The sequence below is a fragment of the Hyaena hyaena genome, unplaced genomic scaffold (assembly GCF_003009895.1).
Source record: "Hyaena hyaena isolate Hyena2069 unplaced genomic scaffold, ASM300989v1 scaffold_241, whole genome shotgun sequence".
Taxonomy (NCBI): domain Eukaryota; kingdom Metazoa; phylum Chordata; class Mammalia; order Carnivora; family Hyaenidae; genus Hyaena; species Hyaena hyaena.
This window is the reverse complement of record NW_024080875.1, coordinates 1,468,387-1,486,678: the sequence shown is the minus strand read 5'-3', so window position 1 is coordinate 1,486,678 and position 18,292 is coordinate 1,468,387. Positions and strand designations below refer to the sequence as shown.

The window sequence follows — 18,292 nt, the reverse complement described above, 5'->3', positions numbered from 1 at the left end:
GCTTTGCTGTCCCAAGATTCACAGGAGTGAAAAATGTAGTGTTAAAAATGCAAAGAGAAGAGGGGCACCTGGGTGGCTCAGTTGCTTAAGCCTGAGTTCAGCTCAGTTCATGATCTCATGGTTCAGGAGTTCAAGCCCCTCATCGGGCTCTCTGCTGTCATGTAGGGCCTGCTTCAGATCTTCTGTCACCCTCTCTCTCTGCCCCTCCCCTGCTCATGTTCTCTCTCTCTCAAAAATAAATAAAACATTTAAAAAAGAATGCAAAGAGAACAATAATTAGTATACAGAAGCAGTTAAACACTTTCCATAAAACTTCTTAGAATATTTATTTATAAAATTTATAACAATATAATACTTAAAATGATATATCATTACCAAAATAAAAGCGATTATACTTTACTTGATCCCATATGATGGTAAATGTATCAAATATATAAAATTTTGGACAGTTATTCGGAGGAGCCTGAAAATGGATTCTTGCTGCTTTACCCCACATTTTCCTTACTAGTCCTTTCTGAGGATCCCAGCTGGAAGGGGTCTTGTTTTCTCTAATGGTCCCTTGCATTATAGTTAACTACTCACATAGTTCTTTACTAAAGTTCTTTTAGACTATGCATGAAATCTTATACATCTTTGACTCCTCCAAAGCACTGAATGTGGTAGTTTACCCAATTATTTATGGAAACAAGTCAAAATAGAGATTGCAAAACATACTTAATAATTAAAGTGAGTGACTCTGGTTAACACAGTCCCTTTTGGTGGGTAAATTTATTCTTTACTGTAATACAGTTTTTGGGTGTGACGATGAAACTGATTTTGGATGATTACCCACAGATATCAAATGTCAAAGGACATTTCTTTGTTCCTTCTGGCCTAGTATGAGCATACCATATTTTCATCCAGAACCGTTCTAGGGACAACTTCTCTAAACAAGCCTTTTTAAAGTTTATAATGTCCTTTGTTGTGTGCTATTTAAATAATCTAAATTCCAAGAAGCTAAGGTTAACCCCAGAGTAAAAAGTAAAATAAGTTTAATTAGAAAATTTAAAAAGACAACAGTAGAGAAAGTCTAAAATTAATTATAATGTGATCTGAATGAATTCATATCTCATCATTCTAATGTGTGAGCCAGGATATACACACTCACACACACACAAAGAGCATTCTGGCCAAGCTAAATAACAAGCCAAAGGTGTCAGTTTCATGAAAAGAAACTTAAGAAAGCAAAATTATTCAGCTTAAGCCTCATGTAGGATTTTAGAAGTTCTAAATCATCAAATCTTTTAAAGAAAACAAAAACCAAACACCCACACTGCTTTTTAATTCACTAAATAATGCATTCGTTTGTCATAGTCACTTTGATCATTACATGGACAAAAATATACCAAGTCATTTTTTCATGTGTTAAAATATTCAAGTATATTACTGAAAAGAGGCAATGAAAATTCTGTCTCTGAAGTTTTCAAAGAAGAGGGTGGTGGCTGGGGATAAAAAGGGATTAAACATGGGTCTCAAGGAGCTGTGTAGCTTTTGATTCCTATGTTTCTAAGTGAACAAGACTGAAATCAGAGAGGCCGAAAATCCCAAGCAGAGACAACTCCTCAATACGAATATTCCACTCAAAGAGGTTAACATAGGGATACAGATACTTAATGCAGTGTCTTCTAATTAACCTGTCTTCAACCAGCAGTTTCTGCTAGCAAAAACTTTTCACATTAAAAAAAACATTAAAAAAAAAAAAAAAAAGGGGCGCCTGGGTGGCTCAGTCGGTTAAGCGTCCGGCTTCGGCTCAGGTCATGATCTCACGGTTCGTGGGTTCGAGCCCCGCATCGGGCTCTGTGCTGACAGCTCGGAGCCTGGAGCTGCTTCGGATTCTGTGTCCCCCTCTTTCTCTGACCCTCCCCTGCTCACGCTGTCTCTCTCTCTCTCAGAAATAAATAAAACATTAAAAAAAAAATTAAAAAAAACTTTTCAGACTGCCTTCAACAAAAGTAATGGTTAAGTTCAAAAGGCAATTACTGCATATTAATGTCTGTGGAGATGAAATCACATGTCTAAGATTGGCTTTAACATATTACTGTGGAAAAGGACAAAAGGGGATAGATGAAGCAAATGCAGCATAAGTTTTATAATTACTAAATATAGGGGATGGGGATGTGGCAGGGTTATCTTACTGTTTTTTTCTACTTTTGTGTATGCTTGAGAGTTTTCATGACACTTTTACATAAAAAAACCTTTAAGAAATATAGCTTATCAGTACAGGTGAGGGTCTATCGATGGGACAGAAAACTTTTGTGAAAGAAATTATTGCTGGTCTCAAATGCTGGGCTCCTTACTAGGCTTAAAAATGACTACTTCATCCGTCTTTCAGAAATCATTTTATCCATCTTTCTCAAAAGAAGGAAGTAACATAAATCTATATACTATCCTGGGATGTGGGATATATATCAGCAAAATGCCCTTTTTAATGTTGGCCTAAAATTAGAGAAATCTAACTTTTCCATCTGAACATGAAGGCTGTTATTACATGGAAGACATGGATTTGAATTCTGATTAAGATTTTAGTTTGAATGAAAAAGAGGAGAGTGTTAATTTTAAGAATTCAGATTCCCAAGAGGAGTTAAGATGGCAGAGAAGTAGGGGAATCAGGATTTTCCTCGGCCCTCAAACACAGCTGTATTGAGGTCAGATCACTTGGAAGCCCCAGGAAATCAATCTGCAGAGTGGCAGAAGGATCTCCACAGTTGGAGGGAGACAGTTTGGCAGGATCAAGGGGTGTGTATGTGGACTGGGGGAGATAAAATGGCATAGCCACAGAGGAGGGGGGACATTTTCTGAGGAGAGACAAAAGGGAGAGAAAGAGTGAGGGATTCTGAAAGTCCAGCATCGAGTTAGCACAAGAGGAAAACCTCTCTGGACCACAGACTGGAGAACGAGAAGTATGGAGAGTGTCAGGTTTTGCTTCTTGTTTTTGTTTTTGTTTTTGCAAACAGCCTTGGGACCTGAAACTTTGAGGTTTTGGAAGTGTGTAACTCCCTCAGGAGTGGAGCTGTGGTGCGTGCTCCTGCGGAGGAGGGAGCTGGCCCAGGAGTGCAGAGCATGGTGTGGTGATCTCAGGGGCACACTAGGAGAGAGGAGTCATCTTCCTGGAGTAGTTTGGGAAGAGGGGTTATGGCCTCCCCAAGGACAAAAGACTCTGCATCATCAGCAGGGTGGAGAGGCTCTACTCTGGAGGAGAGGAACAGATCCGTGTGGTGCAGGGTCCTTTAATACACTGGGTTTTGAATCCCAGCCAAGCACCAAGGGGAAGGCTCAGAACTGGGGCACAGAGCAAGCTGACCACCCTTGCTATTCTGTGAGGGCTGCCTGAACAGCAGGGGTTGAGATTCCCAATCTGGGGAGGAGAGACTGGGGTGACACCATTTTCCCCACAACAATGCTGGGGCTTCAGAGAGCAGCACAGTGGCCCCCAGTGGAGGTAGGACCTGTTTACACCAAATCCCATCCCTCCGTGCCTGGCAACTGCTTATCTACTGGGGGAAGACTGACTGACCCAACACAGCTAGACTCTCCTCCAGACCAGTACAGCAATGAGCAACAACAGACAAAATTTCTTTCTTCTATTTTCTCTTTCTTTTCTCCCTTTTCTTTTCTTTTGGAATCAAGCTCAGAGTTTCTGATTTGTTTTTAGTCATTTCCTATTTTATACATATTATTTATTATTACATTTATGCATAGATGTTTACATATTTACACATAAATAATATTTATACATATTATTTATATATATTCTCTTGTCTTCTACTTTTTTTTCTTCCTTTTCTTTCCTTTCCCTTTTGCTGGAACCAGTCTCCTAGTTTTTTGATTCTCTGGTTTTCTTTTTTCCCCCTTCCTTTTTCTCTTTTTATGAGATCAGGCTTCCTCCCCCACCCTATTTTTTCCCAGGGTCATTTCCACAAATCAAAGCACACCTAGTTAAAGGGTTAAACACTCCACCACAGAGAACAGGGAGAACCTCTGCAGAGGACTTACTGGTGAGACAGAGCAGCCAAAACACAACAAGAGAGTGCATGCAACATACAGCAGAAATACTTCCTGGAGTCCCAGGCCCTGGACAGTGTATGACCCCTTTTTAACACAGTAGTACTCTCAGGTGCAAGACATATAACATACTTTTAAAACATGCAAAAGATAGAAACCTAGCCAAAATGACAAGATGGAGGAAAAATCCCTAAAATGAAGATCAAGAAGAAATAACAGCCAGAGAACTGCTCAAAAGAGATATAAATACTATATCTGAATAAGAATTTAAAATAACAGTCCTAAGACTAATAGTTGGGCTTAAAAAAGTACAAAGACACCAGAGAAACCCTTGCTGCAGAGATCAAAGACCTAAGAATGAGGTCAGGATGAATTTAACAATGCTATAACTGAGATGCAAATAAACTAGATACAGTGACAGCGAGGAGAGAAGCAGAGAATAGGTGAAATAGAAGATAAAATTATGAAAAATAATGAAGCTGAAAAAAAAGGGAAAGGAATTTACTAGATCATGAGGAGAGAATGAGAGAACTGAGTGAGTCCATGAAATGGAATAATGTCTCTATCACAGGAGTTCCAGAAGAAGAATGAGAAAAAGGGGCAGAAGGTTTATTTGAACAAATTATAGCTGAGAACTTCCCTAATCTGGGAAGGGAAACAGGCAAAGTCCAAAAGGACAGAGAACTCTTTAAAATCAACAAAAGCACAACACAGCATTGTGAAACTTGGAAAATAAAAAGATAAAGAGAGAATTCTGAAAGCAGCTAGGGACAAAAGGTCCTTAACCTACAAAGGAAGACATGTAAGGTGAGTAGCAGACCTGTCCACTGAAACCAGCCAGAAAGGAGTGGCAGGAAATATTCAATGAGCTGAATAGGAAAAATATGCAGCCAAGAATCCTTGATCCAGTGAGGCTGTCATTCAGAATAAATAGAGATTAAAAGGCTTTCCCAGACAAACAAAAACTACAGGAATTTGTAACCACTTAAGCCAGTCCTACAAGACATTCTAAGGGAGACTCTCTGACTGGAAAGCAGCAAAGACTACAAGGACCAAGAACATCACCAGAAACACAAAATCTTCAGATAACACAATGGCTCTAAATTTATATCTTTCAATTCAGAGTTGATTACTCTGAATGTAAATGGACTAAATGTCCCTATCAAAAGACACAGGGTATCAGAACAGATAAAAATACAAAATCCATCAATATGCTGCCAACAAGAAACTCAGTTTAGACCTGAGGACACCTGCAGATTGAAAGTGAGGGGATGAAGAACCATCTATCATGCTAATGGGCACCAAAGAAAGCCAGAGTAGCCATACTTGTATTAGACAAACTAGATTTCAAAATAAAGACTGTACCAAGAGATGAAGAGGGCATTATATCATAATTAAGGGGTCTATCAATCAAGAAGAACTTAACAATTGCCCCCATATCATTATGCCCCCAACTTGGAAAACCCAAATATAGAAATCAATTAGTCATGAACATAAGCAAACTTATTGATCATAGTATCATTATTGTAGGAGACTTTAATACTCCACTTTCAGTAATGGACAGATCATCTAAGGAGAAAATCAACAAGGAAACAATAGCTCTGTAAGACACCAGACGGACTTAACAGATATATTCAGAATATTTCATAGTAAAGTAGCAGAATATGCATCCTTCTCGAGTGCACATGGGGCATTCTCCAGAACAGATCACACAATGGGTCACAAATCAGCCCTCAATAGCTATACAAATATTGAGTCATACTATGTATATTTTCATATCACAACACTATGAAACTTGAAATCAACCAGAAGAAAACATTTGGAAATCCCTCAAATACATGGAGGTTAAAGAGCATCCTACTAAAGAATGAATGAGTTAACCAGGAAATTAAAGAAGAAATTAAAAAATAGATGGAAGCAAATGAAAATAAAAACATGACAGTCCAAACCCTTTGGGATGCAGCAGAGGCGGTCCTAAAAGGAAAATACATTGCAATTCAGGCCTATCTCAAGAAAGCAAGAAAGGTCCCAAGTATACAACCTAACCTTACACCTAAAGGAGCTAGAAAATGAGCAGCAAATAAACCCTGAAGCCAGCAGAAGGGAAATAATAAAGATTAAAGCAGAAATAAATGATATAGACTCCATAAACAAAAATAAAAACAAAAACAAACAAAAAACCAAACCAATAGAACAGACCAATGAATCAAAGAGCTGGTTTTTTGAAAGAATAAACAAAACTGATAAAACCCTAGCCACACTTCTCAAAAACAAAAAAGAGAGGACCAAAATAGATAAAATCATGAATGAAAGAGGAGAGATCACAACCAACACGACAAAAATACAAACAATTATAAGAGAATACTATGAAAAATTATGTGTCAACAAACTAGATAATCTGGAAGAGATAGACAAATTCCTAGACACTCACACACCACTGAACAGTACATTCAACAGAGTGTTGGAAGCCCGAGCCTCAGCAATCAGACAACACAAAGAAGTAAAAGGCATCCAAATCAGCAAGGAAGAAGTCAAACTTTCACTCTTCGCAGATGAGATGATACTCTACATGGAAAACCCAAAAGAGGGGTGCCTGGGTGGCTCAGTCAGTTAAGCATCCAGCTTCGGCTCAGGTCATGATCTCACGGTTTGTGGGTTCGAGCCCCACATCAGGATCCGTCCTGACAGCTAGTTCACAGCCTGGACCTTGTCTTCAGATTCTGTATCTCCCTCTCTCTCTGACCCTCCCCTGCTCATGCTGGCTCTCTCTCTCTCTCAAAAATAAATAAAAGGCATTTAAAAAAATAAAAAAAAAGGAAAAAAACAGGGAAAACCCAAAAGGAAGACCCAAAAAACTGCCAGAACTTAGACAAGAATCAAGCAAAGTTGCAGGATATAAAATCAATATACAGAAATCAGTTGCATTTTAATACAATAATGAAGCAGAAGAGATATCAATGAATTGATCCCATTTACAACTGCACCAAAACTCATAAGAAACCTAGGAATGAACCTAGGTAAGAAAAGGTAAAAGATCTGTATGCTGAAAACTATAGAAAGCTTATGAAAGAAACTGAAGACAACACAAGGAAACTGAAAAACATTCCATGCTCATGAATTGGAAGAATATTGTTAAAATATCGACACTACCTATAGCAATCTACACATTCAATGCAACCCCTATCAGAATAACACCAGTATTCCTCACAGAGCCAGAACTAACAATCCTAAAATTTGCATGGAACCAGAAACGACCCAGAATAGCCAAAGTCATGTTGAAAAAGAAAATCAAAGCTGGAAGCATAATTACAGACTTTAAGCTGTATTGAAAAGCGGTAATCATCAAGACAGTATGGTATTGACACAAAAACAGACACATAGATCAATGGAACAGAAAAGAGAACCCCAAAATGGACCCACATAGATATGGCTAACTAATCTTTGACAAAGCAGGAAAGGGTATCCAATGGAAAAAAGACAGTCTCTTCAGCAAATGGTGCTGGCAGAACTGGACAGCGACATGCAGAAGAGTGAAATTGGACCACTTTCGTACATCATAAAAACAATTTCAAAATGTGTTAAAGACCTAAATGTGAGACAGGAAACTATTGAAATCCTACAGGTGAAAACAGAAGCAACTTCTTTGACCTAGGCTGCAGCAACTTTTTACTTGACATGTCTCTGGAGGGAAGGGAAACAAAAGCAAAAATGAGTTATTGGGACCTCATCAAGATAAAAAGCCTCTGCACAGCAAAGGAAACAATCAACAAAACTAAATGGCAACTGACAGAATGGGAGAAGATATTTGCAAATGACATACTGGAAAAAGGGTTAGTATCTGAAATCTATAAAGAACTTACCAAGTTCAACACCCAAAAAACAGATACTCCAGTGAAGAAATGGGCAGAAGACATGAATAGACACTTTTCCCAAAAAGACATCCAGATGGCTAAGAGACACATGAAAAGATGCTCAATGTCACTCATCATCAGGGAAATACAAATCAAAACCACAATGAGATACCACCTCACACTGGTCAGTGTGGCTAAAACTAACAACTCAGGAAACAAAAGATGCTGGCGAGGATGTGGAGAAGGGAACCCTCTGGCACTGCTGGTGGGGATGTAAACTGGTACAGCTACTCTGGAAAGCAGTATGGAGGTTCTTCAAAAAATTAAAAATAGAATTACCCCATGATCCATCAATTGCATACATTGCAATTGTATCCAAAGGATACAAAAATGGTGATTCGAAGGAGCACATGCAACCCAATATTTATAGCAGCACTGTCAACAACAGCCAAACAATGGAAACAGCCCAAATGTCCATTGAGTGATGAATGGATAAAGATGATGTGGTATCTACATACAATGGAATATTACTTGGCCATGCAAAAGAATGAGATCTTGCCATTTGCAACAACATGGATGGAACTAAAGTATATTATGCTAAGTGAAATAAGTCAGCCAGGGAAAGACAGGTATCATATGATTTCACTCCTATGTGAAATTTGAGAAACACAACGGATGAACATAGGGGAAGGGAAGAAGAAATAAGATAAAAATAGATAGGGAGGCAAACCATAAGAGAATTTTAAACTCAGAGAACAAACTGAGGGTTGCTGGAAGGGAGGCGGGTGGGAGGATGGGTTAAACGGGTGACAGGCATTAAGGAGGGCATTTTTGGGATGAGCACGGAGTATCATATATGAGATGAATTACTGGGTCCTACTCCTGGAGCCAAGACTACATTGTATGGTAACTAACTGAATTTTTAAAAAGTGGGGGGGCGGGACACGTCTGGGTGGCTCAATCAGTTGAGCATCTGACATCTGCTCAGGTCTGATCTCACCCTTCAGGAGTTTGAGCCCTACATCAGGCTCTGTGCTGACAGCTCAGAGCCAGGAGCCTGCCTCAGATTCTGTGTCTCCCTAACTCTCTGACCCTCCCCCATTCACACTCTGTGTGTTTTCCTCTCAAAAAAATAAATACACATTAAAACATTTTTTAAAAAATAATTCAGATTCCCTAATCCTTTTCTCAGATTCAAATAGTTTTTCTTATGGGGATTTAACCTCTACTCTGCCATTTTAAGAAGTAAGCAGTGGAGTAGCTGGGAAACCTGTTCTTGGAAGTCTTACTTCAAACAGAATTAATCATTTCCTAGATTAGTCCCCAACACACTAGGAAGGGGGTCCCACTCTTCCAGACCCTTCTCCATTTCCTTTCTCTCTTGTACCCGACATTCTTTGCCAGGCTTCCTACACTCTTTCCCATTGGTCCTGTCATGACATCCTATGCAATGCTTAGGAATCCAAAAAGCAAAAGAGCCCTCTTGGGTTGATGGGGACAACCACACTGGTTCCTATGCAAAATATGGCTGGGGAAACTAGAATTCTGACCTAAGTCACTGGTACTAAATTAGAAACAAAAGGAGTCGGACAGCAATAAACTCTCCCAGTTCTTTTATTTTATGTAAGTTTCATGATCACAGAGCCTACATACTGACATTCTTTCTCTTTCAAATAGAGATTAAGGATGCGGTCAAGAGTTCACTCTATTAACACTGATGCCATGGATTTCTTTATAAAAATGAGGTATTTGGTTTACTGTCTCAAACAGTAAATGTTTGGACAAACTGGAGAAATGGTCTAGCAAGTAATAAAATAAAAGTGAATACACTGAAACATAAAACAGAAATAGCATCTGGCAATAGCTGCTGCGACACCCTGAGAATCTTTACTGTAGTCAAAATAAACCCATGCACCTTAAATCTGTAAAAGCAAAAACCAGCGTGATTTTTCCTAAACGCTTGCAATTGTATTCATAAAAGACAGTGAAAATGGAGGGGTGGTGAATATGAAAAGAGATAAAGATCATTGCCCCCTTTTTCCACTAATCAAAATTACTTATTAATGGACCTCTATTTCCCTTTTTTTTCAAATTATCTTAGGAAAACATTTAGAATTACAGAAATAATACCATTTACAAGTGAATTTATGTGGAACTGTTGTCAAAGTTCAAAATACCATGAAAGATCTTGAGAAAGCATTGAGTATTTCACATAAAAAACTGAACAATCAAGTTAGCCAGGCCCAAAATAATGATGAAAACGTGAAAGATCAATTTTGGCCATGTCAGACGGTCTTCTTGGTGGAGGGAAATTATATAGATGAGAGATGGGTATATAAATACAAAGGCCAGGCCACATGCTGCTCCTGAATACCTGCAAAATAAAAACTTACTGGGTTATTATTCATCTTGCATTTTGTTTCTGCTGATTTACAATGAAGGTAAATAGAGTACAGTTTAAGCCTTTTTCAGTCTACTACTGCAACAAAATTATTTTTGATTCAGTTGCTTTGGACAAAAAGCATGTGAGTTGAAAATATTTTACTTGCTAAGTTAATATAAAATATTATTTCCTGTTCATCTTTATAGCATCTGCTTGACAGGGTTTTTAATGCATCTTTCCAATCTCCATAGTTCTTCTGTGTCTCCATGTTTGTGGCTGCTTCCTCAGAAACATCTGGAGACAGGCTTCCTATCTTTGATCTTTTATAAACTAATTATGCATTCTGAGTTTTTGAAGGACTGCTAGCATCTGCTTGAGAACAGGAACAGATGAGTATCTCTGTGGTGTTCAGCATAATTATCAAAGATAGTAACAAAAATACCTCAACAAAAGACTGTCAGACCTGTATTTTCTTTTTTCTTACCCTATCCTTAGCTTAACAGAAAGAAACCTGTAAATCCATTATATTCAACAAGCAACAGGCTAATGCTCTCTCCTTTTGATCCTTGCTACTTTCTTAGGTAAGGGTCTTCAAAAAAGTGACTCAGCCCTGCTTTCTGTAGTCAAAGAAGAGAAACCAGATCATTATAAATCCCAGTATTCCATGAGAATTTGAGGTCACAACTTTACTCCCCAAATTCTCAACCCATCACAACATTTTTAGAGAAAATTTTAGACGGGGATCTAAACTCCCATCTCAATTCTTACTTTTGGACTCCAACTCACAATGAAACATGTTCTTGAGTAAAAATGGATTTAAAATGTTAGAATACAGCCTTAACATACTAGAGACCTCCAGGTACTCCAGGAAGTTATAGATTTTATATTAAAAATGTTTTATTTGGATAAAGAGAAAAAGGTATAAAAAATGATGAGAAAAAGAAAAAGAGAAGGGGAAAGATGCCCAAAGGATAAAGGTGCTTGTAGAATCAAGAAGAAGCAATGATGGAAGATAATGAGCACCTTAACTGACACCAGAGAACTACATTTGAATGTTACCAGTTTTAAATACAAGAATTTCATACAATTAAATTAACAACAACGACAGTATCAGCAGGAAAACCATAGAAATAAAGGCCAATATATGAAGGGGCACAGTTTCCTTACAGGCTGTACCTTATGATTCCTCCTATGTTTGGGTAGAAACAGGCCATGATCACTCCAGCTCCCACAATAATTAGATTAAGAATCAGCACATGGAAAATGCTAGAAGTCATGGAATTTGGAAGAAAAGATAAAAATAAAAACAGGCAAATTATAACCATTAATATGAGTAAAATTCATTATTAACCTCTTTAAAATGAGAATGTCTTAAACTTGACAATAAAATCACAGCAAAAATGGAAGGCAACGATAGTACTCAATGCTGGTGACGGGACAGTGACCCTAGTCCTTTTGTGTAAATATATGAATAGGTTAAGACTTGTTGGAACAAACTGTAGGGTGTATCAGAGTTCATACTCTTTGATCCATAATTCCACTTGGAATTTCTTAACAAACAAAAATATGAAAAAAGCCATTAACTTCAAGATATCTGTGGCAAAACCAGAAGTATCCTAGATATATAGCAAGGTAATAATTTACTTCATGGAATGTATTAAAAATTATTCAAAATAACTTATCATTGTTATTTAGATGGTAAAAAGTCATCTAGGCAACTTGGAAAAAAGCTACGTAGACTTTTACTACAGAAAATCTGTAAACACAGAAAAGGCAGTAATAATTGTGTTATGATTTGGGATTTGGGATCATTTTTCTTCTTTTCTGTATTTAACAAACTTCCTATGTATTTTTCTGTAAAGTATTTATTTACTTTAAGGGAAAATGCAAAATGGTTAGGTGTTCATTCTTCAGATTGCATCACGTAAAGATATTCAGTGAATAGAAAATAATGAATAGAAAACTAATGCAGGGTGTCTGGGTGGCCCAGGCAGTTAAGCATCTGACTCTTGATTTTGGCGGTCATGATCTCATGGTTTGGGAGTTCAAGCCCTGCATCGGGCTTGTGCTAACAGCGTGGAGCCTGCTTGGGATTCTCTCTCTCCCTTTTTCTTTGTCCCTCCCATGCATGTGGCTCTCTCTCACTCTTTCTCAAAATAAATAAATAAACTAAAAAAAAAAAAATGTACACATATTTGATGCTCAAGAAATAACTCCATTTCCCAAACAATTGATTTTTAAAAGCCAAATTTATACATTAAAGCTCTCTTCTAAGCCCAATTTATCAGAGGGTAATTAATCCCCAATAAAGATTACAGAGAATAAGGAAAAATATTTACACAAATAAGTAGTTAGTCATGCATCCTGATGAATTACAAAGATATTCAGGCTTCCAGATCTTACTATTTATCCAAAAACCCCAACTTTACAATTGTTCCAGAGCTTTGAGATAATGGCTCTGTCTCTTGTTATTTCTGTTTTCTAAAAGGAAACAACGTTGTGTATTTTCCAAAGAAGTGGTTCTCAGAATGAAACCGCAAACCCCAGCGAAGTTCCCAATACCTTTTCAGGAAGTCACTGAGGTAAAAGTTAATTTTAAATCTTAAAAGACATTACTTGCTTTGCAAAAGCAATTGAAGGTAAAACTGCTATTCCCTTAGCACAGATAGAGGTACTTGCACCCATGTGTATTCTATACTGTATGCTTTTGTGTGAAATACTCTCAAACAAACTGTCCTTCAAAAAAGTAAGTTATTAGTTTTACTAAATCTCATATTTTGAACACACATCTTTTTGCTATTCTGTGTCATCAAACAGGAAGTACATTATACAGCATATCTGCTGTACACAGTGAAGTACAATGGCTGTCTTGAAGAAAAGTTACTTGTGCAACTGAGCCAGAGGGCAACCTAGCCCTTCTTTCCAAGGAATGCTATTTTTACTTGAAAGGCAGACACACTGTGGTTCTTCAGACTCCGGTATTGACAAACATTTTCTTAAAAATGAAGGCTTATGAGCTTGTCACTTCAAAGAAAACAACTAGTAGTATGTGTTGCCAATGATAAAAATTTGAGCTTGACAGCTTTTCAATATTTAAAGAGGTTTATGGTGAAACTGGTGGCGATATTACGAAAGTGGATTTGATATTATAAGGAAGTGTGTCAACATTTGGAAGATCTACGGGTAAAGGATCCAAAGTGTAAGACAGACCAATGGGTTTTAATATAAATGAATTTCTGATTCGACTAACTTATAAGAAACCACCATTTGTTAAGGTTTGGCAAAGTATCAAAGAAGAGTATTCACAATAATCTGAAAAGGCTATTAAAAGACTCTTTTTCCAACAACATGTCTATGTGAGAGTAGATTTTCTTCATAGATTTTAATGAAAACAACATATTGTAACAGACTGAATGCAGAAGATAGAAGAATCCAATTATCTACTAGCAAATCAGTTTTGAAAATGTGGGGCGCCTGGCTGGCTTAGTTGGAAAAGCATGTGACTCTTGGTCTCAGGGTTGTGAATTCGAGCACATGTGGGGTGTAGAGATTACTTAAATAAACGAAACTTTAAAAAGTTTTGCATATGTAAAACAAAAGCTTTTTTTGGAAATAATTATTTTTCATAAATATGTCATTTTAAAACAAGTAATGGTTTTATATATCGCTTTAAAACAATTTTTTTAATGTTTACTTACTTTTGGGGGGGCGGGTAGAGAAAGGGAGACACAACGTGAAGCAGGCTCCAGAGCAGGCTTCATTTATATTATAACCCATTGGTCTGTCTTACACTTTGGATCCATTACCCATAGATCTTCCAAATGTTGACACACTTCCTTATAATATCAAATCCACTTTCGTAATATCTGTGAAGCAGGCTAACAGCACAGAGCCTGACGTGACGTGGAACTTGAACTTACGGAGTGTGAGATCATGACCTGAGCCGGAGTTGGATGCTCAACTGACTGAGCCACCCAGGCATCCCTATTATTGCTTTTAAAATAAATTCACTAATATTTAAAATTTTTTCAGTTTTAATTTTTCATATGTTAAATATTGATAGATATAACCCACATAAGCTAAATAAAGTCACTGGGGGTTCTCAATAAACTTAAGAGTAAACAGGAGGCACTGAGCTCAAAAAGTATGCTCTGAATCATGCAGTCTGTAGAGGACTTGTAACTGTAGGGTAAATGGTAGTGTGTTCTTGGTGGTAGAGAAAGAAATGTAATGTGAACATGAAAGGGAAATTCCAGACTGTTTCCAAGAAGAAAAAAACATTCTAATAGCCACAGTTATGTAAAATAATGGCAGAAAACAGGAATAATGCATTTACATAGAATTTTTTTCATCTATGACTTCACTGTATTTATTTTATTCTGGTGAATGTAAATACAACACAGGGTATGAACACAATAGGAGTTTTATTAGTACTGAAACCCAACCTCCCAGATGAGCAATGTTAGAACTGCAGCTGTTGCTACTGTCAATGCTAGAGACCTGGTGCCTCTTGACTTTTGCTTTTAAAGGTTTTCTGTTTTTAAACATCATATTTATATTAATTATTTAGTTAATGAGGGAAAAGACTGCATCAGTTCACTTTAGAGAAGAACTGATGAAGACTCGTTTTAGCTAGTTACTATAAATGTTATTACAAAATTTTTTATCTGAAAATTTTCTTCATTTAAAACCATTTATTTCAAGTAAAATAGGTCAGTATTAGGTACTTTTTACAAGGATGAATCTATACTAAAACTTAATGTTAGTAGGAGTTAACCAGGAATCCAGCATGAAGTTCCAGGGAAACACTGAAGCAGTTTATGAAAATTTCTCTTGGATGAGGGTGATTAGCTTTGAACAGATTTTCAAAAAGACTCAAAACTGCTCCATCACCAGGAAGAGACTGAAAATTACAGCAGTGGTTACAGGAACAAATAGGAATTTAAACCTGTTATATATCTTACCTTCAATTCTAAATAACTATGATTTATGTAAAAACGCATGAGTGGCTAGGGGTACCTGGTGGCTCAGTTGGTTGAGCATCTGACTTTGGCTCAGGTCATGGTTTCATGGTTTGTGAGTCTGAGCCGTGTATCAGCCTCTGTGCTAATAGTTCAGAGCCTGGAGCCTGCTTTGGATTCTGTGTCTCCCTCTTTCTCTGCCCCTCCCTGACTCATGTGCTGTCTCTCTGTCTCTCTCTCAAGAATAAATAAACATTAAAAAATTTATTTAATGCATGAATGCTAATAAATATATGAGTAAATATTAATAATCAAAAATTAAAAGAGTTGCTTATTACCCATACATTGCCAATACAGGTACTATATACTATTAACTTCTTGGCAATGTGTAAATAAAGTAAGATAAATACACCTGGTATCAGAGCTAATACAACTATACTAGAGGGGATTAACTTTAAATCAATCTGGACAAGGAAGTAGCTTCTAATTTTAAAGCTCTTCAGGGAAAAGAACACCAGTGACCTACAGCTTTGTAACCATTTTCATTAGGCAAATTTTTATAGCAAAAGGATCAGTCACATTTTAAACTGACCTGTTTGCACAGTTATTTGTTGCTTGGCACATCTTGCTGGTCAAGAGAAGAGCCCTTACCTAGGATAAATGTTTCCGAAGACATGGCCCAATAGCTGAACTCGAGCCAAATAGCCTAGGAGTGGGTATACAGTCATCATCTGGAACAGCAGGAATATCCTTGCAATGAAGGACAGGAGGTCACTGCTAGGGAAGTTGTCTAAAAAATTCTAATCCAAGAAAGATAATGAAGTAATGTTAAAAAATCAATTCAGTATATACAAATTTATAAAATTGAATGTCTATTGCTAGAGAAGTTGTTTAAAAAATTCTAATCCAAGAAAGATAATAAAGTAATGTTAAAAATCAATTCAGTATGTACACATTTATAAAATGGAATGTCTGTTGCTTATTTGGAACATAGGTGCCTCTCAAAATGTGGTTTGCTCATCCATAAACTGTTTATGAAATATTATTCTTCAATGAACCAAGTACAGAAAGTGAAATAAGGTCTTTAGAAACTTAGACAGAAGTTTGTTATTGCTGCATTTTTATTCGACTTTAGAAAAGTATCAGTCTTTAAATGATCTGACATTAAAACAAATGACAAAGAAAACCTTGCCCTTCACTACAGATCACCTTGAATTATTACTATTAATAGGCTATAGCTAAAAGAAGGATTTATTTTTATTTCCTTTCATGATTTTATCCATTTTAGTTTGACATCTCAAAAAAAAGTTAATCAGAACTTTTTGGTTTCCTTTCAAATACAAATACCATAGCTATTCCTATTCCCAAAGGAGTGGCCTTTATACGGGATTGTTCACATTGGGGGAATTTTCAGCAAGCATCTGGTTGCCAAAGAACTTCTGGAATCAAGGAAATCAAGAGAAGAACATTTCAAGCTATCATAACAGTAATAACTCAAACTTACTTCTCTTATAAAGATGAGAACATTATTAATGTTATCATGCTGAAATAACTCTTATAATTCATCCATAAAAAATTACACTGCATATTCCACAACACTCTTATTGGAGAAATTTCTTTGGACTAGGAAAAAAGTCATCTGTAAAATGCTATTTTGTAAGAAATTCATCAGTCACATTAAACTAGAAACTATACTATTCCTAAATTTATGATGGGTCAAATCAAAGAAAGTGTTACTTATAGCAACTTTTTGGTAATTTTTTCTTTTATTCTTTGTCTCTCCCTCTCTTTTTAATTGTCGAATAATCTTTCTTTGTTTTACTGGCTGCCATGCGGCACAAAATGAGTGTCAGAACTATCATTAGGAACTGATGAGTGAAGACACCAGATTACCCAGGACATTTCCAGATCTGGGCTTTGCAAACTAAGGGGTTGAATGCATTCTCAGTGGAGGTTTTATAAATTCATGAATAGCAGGAGTAACAATTTTCCAAACAAAGACTAATACTATGCACATAGTAGGAATCATCTATTTGAGTACCACAAGAGGACAGCATGCAGTATGCTTTCTCAAGAATCTCTTTAAAAAATCTATGGTGTATGTATTATACTGCTTCGTGGAATAGAAAACTGAAGTTCAGAAAGGGTGGGGAAGGTGCCTAAATTCTCACATGTAGAGATGGTATTCAAACCCAGGTCTGTCTGGTATTGCATCTTGCTACTGTCTCACTTTGCCTGCTCTGCAGATATGAATGTGTAAACAACCACAAAGAGAGGGTACCTAGTGCCTTACCTGCTCTATGCAATCTTTGGTTAATGGTGGTGAAGGAAATGAAGCAAAAACTAGGACTCCAATATAGAGGTAGGTTAATGTCACCAGCATATAAGCAATGGACAAGTCCCTCACCTGTAAAAAGACAACAACATTCCCATGATACTGAATAAATTTTCAGCTAAGTCTGCCTGAATAGACTAAGTAAGAAAATGGACAAATAAATACAAGATTTATCTTTTTGCTATGTGTGTTTGTATGTGCCTTCTAGGTATTTAAGCTGTTCACAGAAACTAGATCAAACAAAATTCATATGTTTTACAACTAATCTGATTTTTTTTCCCACTATTTTGGAGCATGCAGATTAAGCTACAAGTTGGCAGATTTAGTAAATTAACATAAGTGGTGGCTTAATGAAAAATTATGACTAATTTATAAGGTAATTTATTTATCAAATTATAAAAATATTTGACTAAAAATAATAAAGTTAAGGGACAAGAAGAAAGCAAAAATAAGCCACCTTCAGTATGACCAACAGAATTAAAAAATTTTTTTCTTTTAGTAAAATGACTTGGTTAAACCATCAAAGCATGCCTAGGCTGAAAGAAACCGGTACACATTAAAAAATATATTTAATAAAAAAGAAATGCTAGTTAAAGGCAGACAGTAAGCAGGTATCAAAGACAAGCTTAATAAACCTAAACAGTAAACAAAAAGGAAATCAAAAGGCAGCTGTTCAAACAGCTGCACAATGTTATTACTGGATGCAGTAAACAAATGCAGC

General features: G+C 36.7%; 1 protein-coding gene across 3 annotated transcripts in view; it reads right to left on the bottom strand.

Moving 5' to 3' along the window:
• Positions 1-10,019: 10,019 nt before the first annotated feature.
• The window catches only part of SLC38A9 (solute carrier family 38 member 9), a 78,102-nt gene continuing 69,829 nt past the window's right edge, over positions 10,020-18,292 (bottom strand). For all 3 annotated transcript variants that reach the window (XM_039244538.1, XM_039244539.1, XM_039244540.1), the window contains 4 exons: positions 17,530-17,643; positions 15,888-16,036; positions 11,452-11,541; positions 10,020-10,266 (listed from right to left, as the gene is read on the bottom strand). In XM_039244538.1, coding sequence (XP_039100469.1) covers positions 10,101-10,266; positions 11,452-11,541; positions 15,888-16,036; positions 17,530-17,643 — 519 coding nt within the window. In that variant the 3' untranslated portion in view covers positions 10,020-10,100. The remainder of the gene's footprint in view (positions 10,267-11,451; positions 11,542-15,887; positions 16,037-17,529; positions 17,644-18,292) is intronic.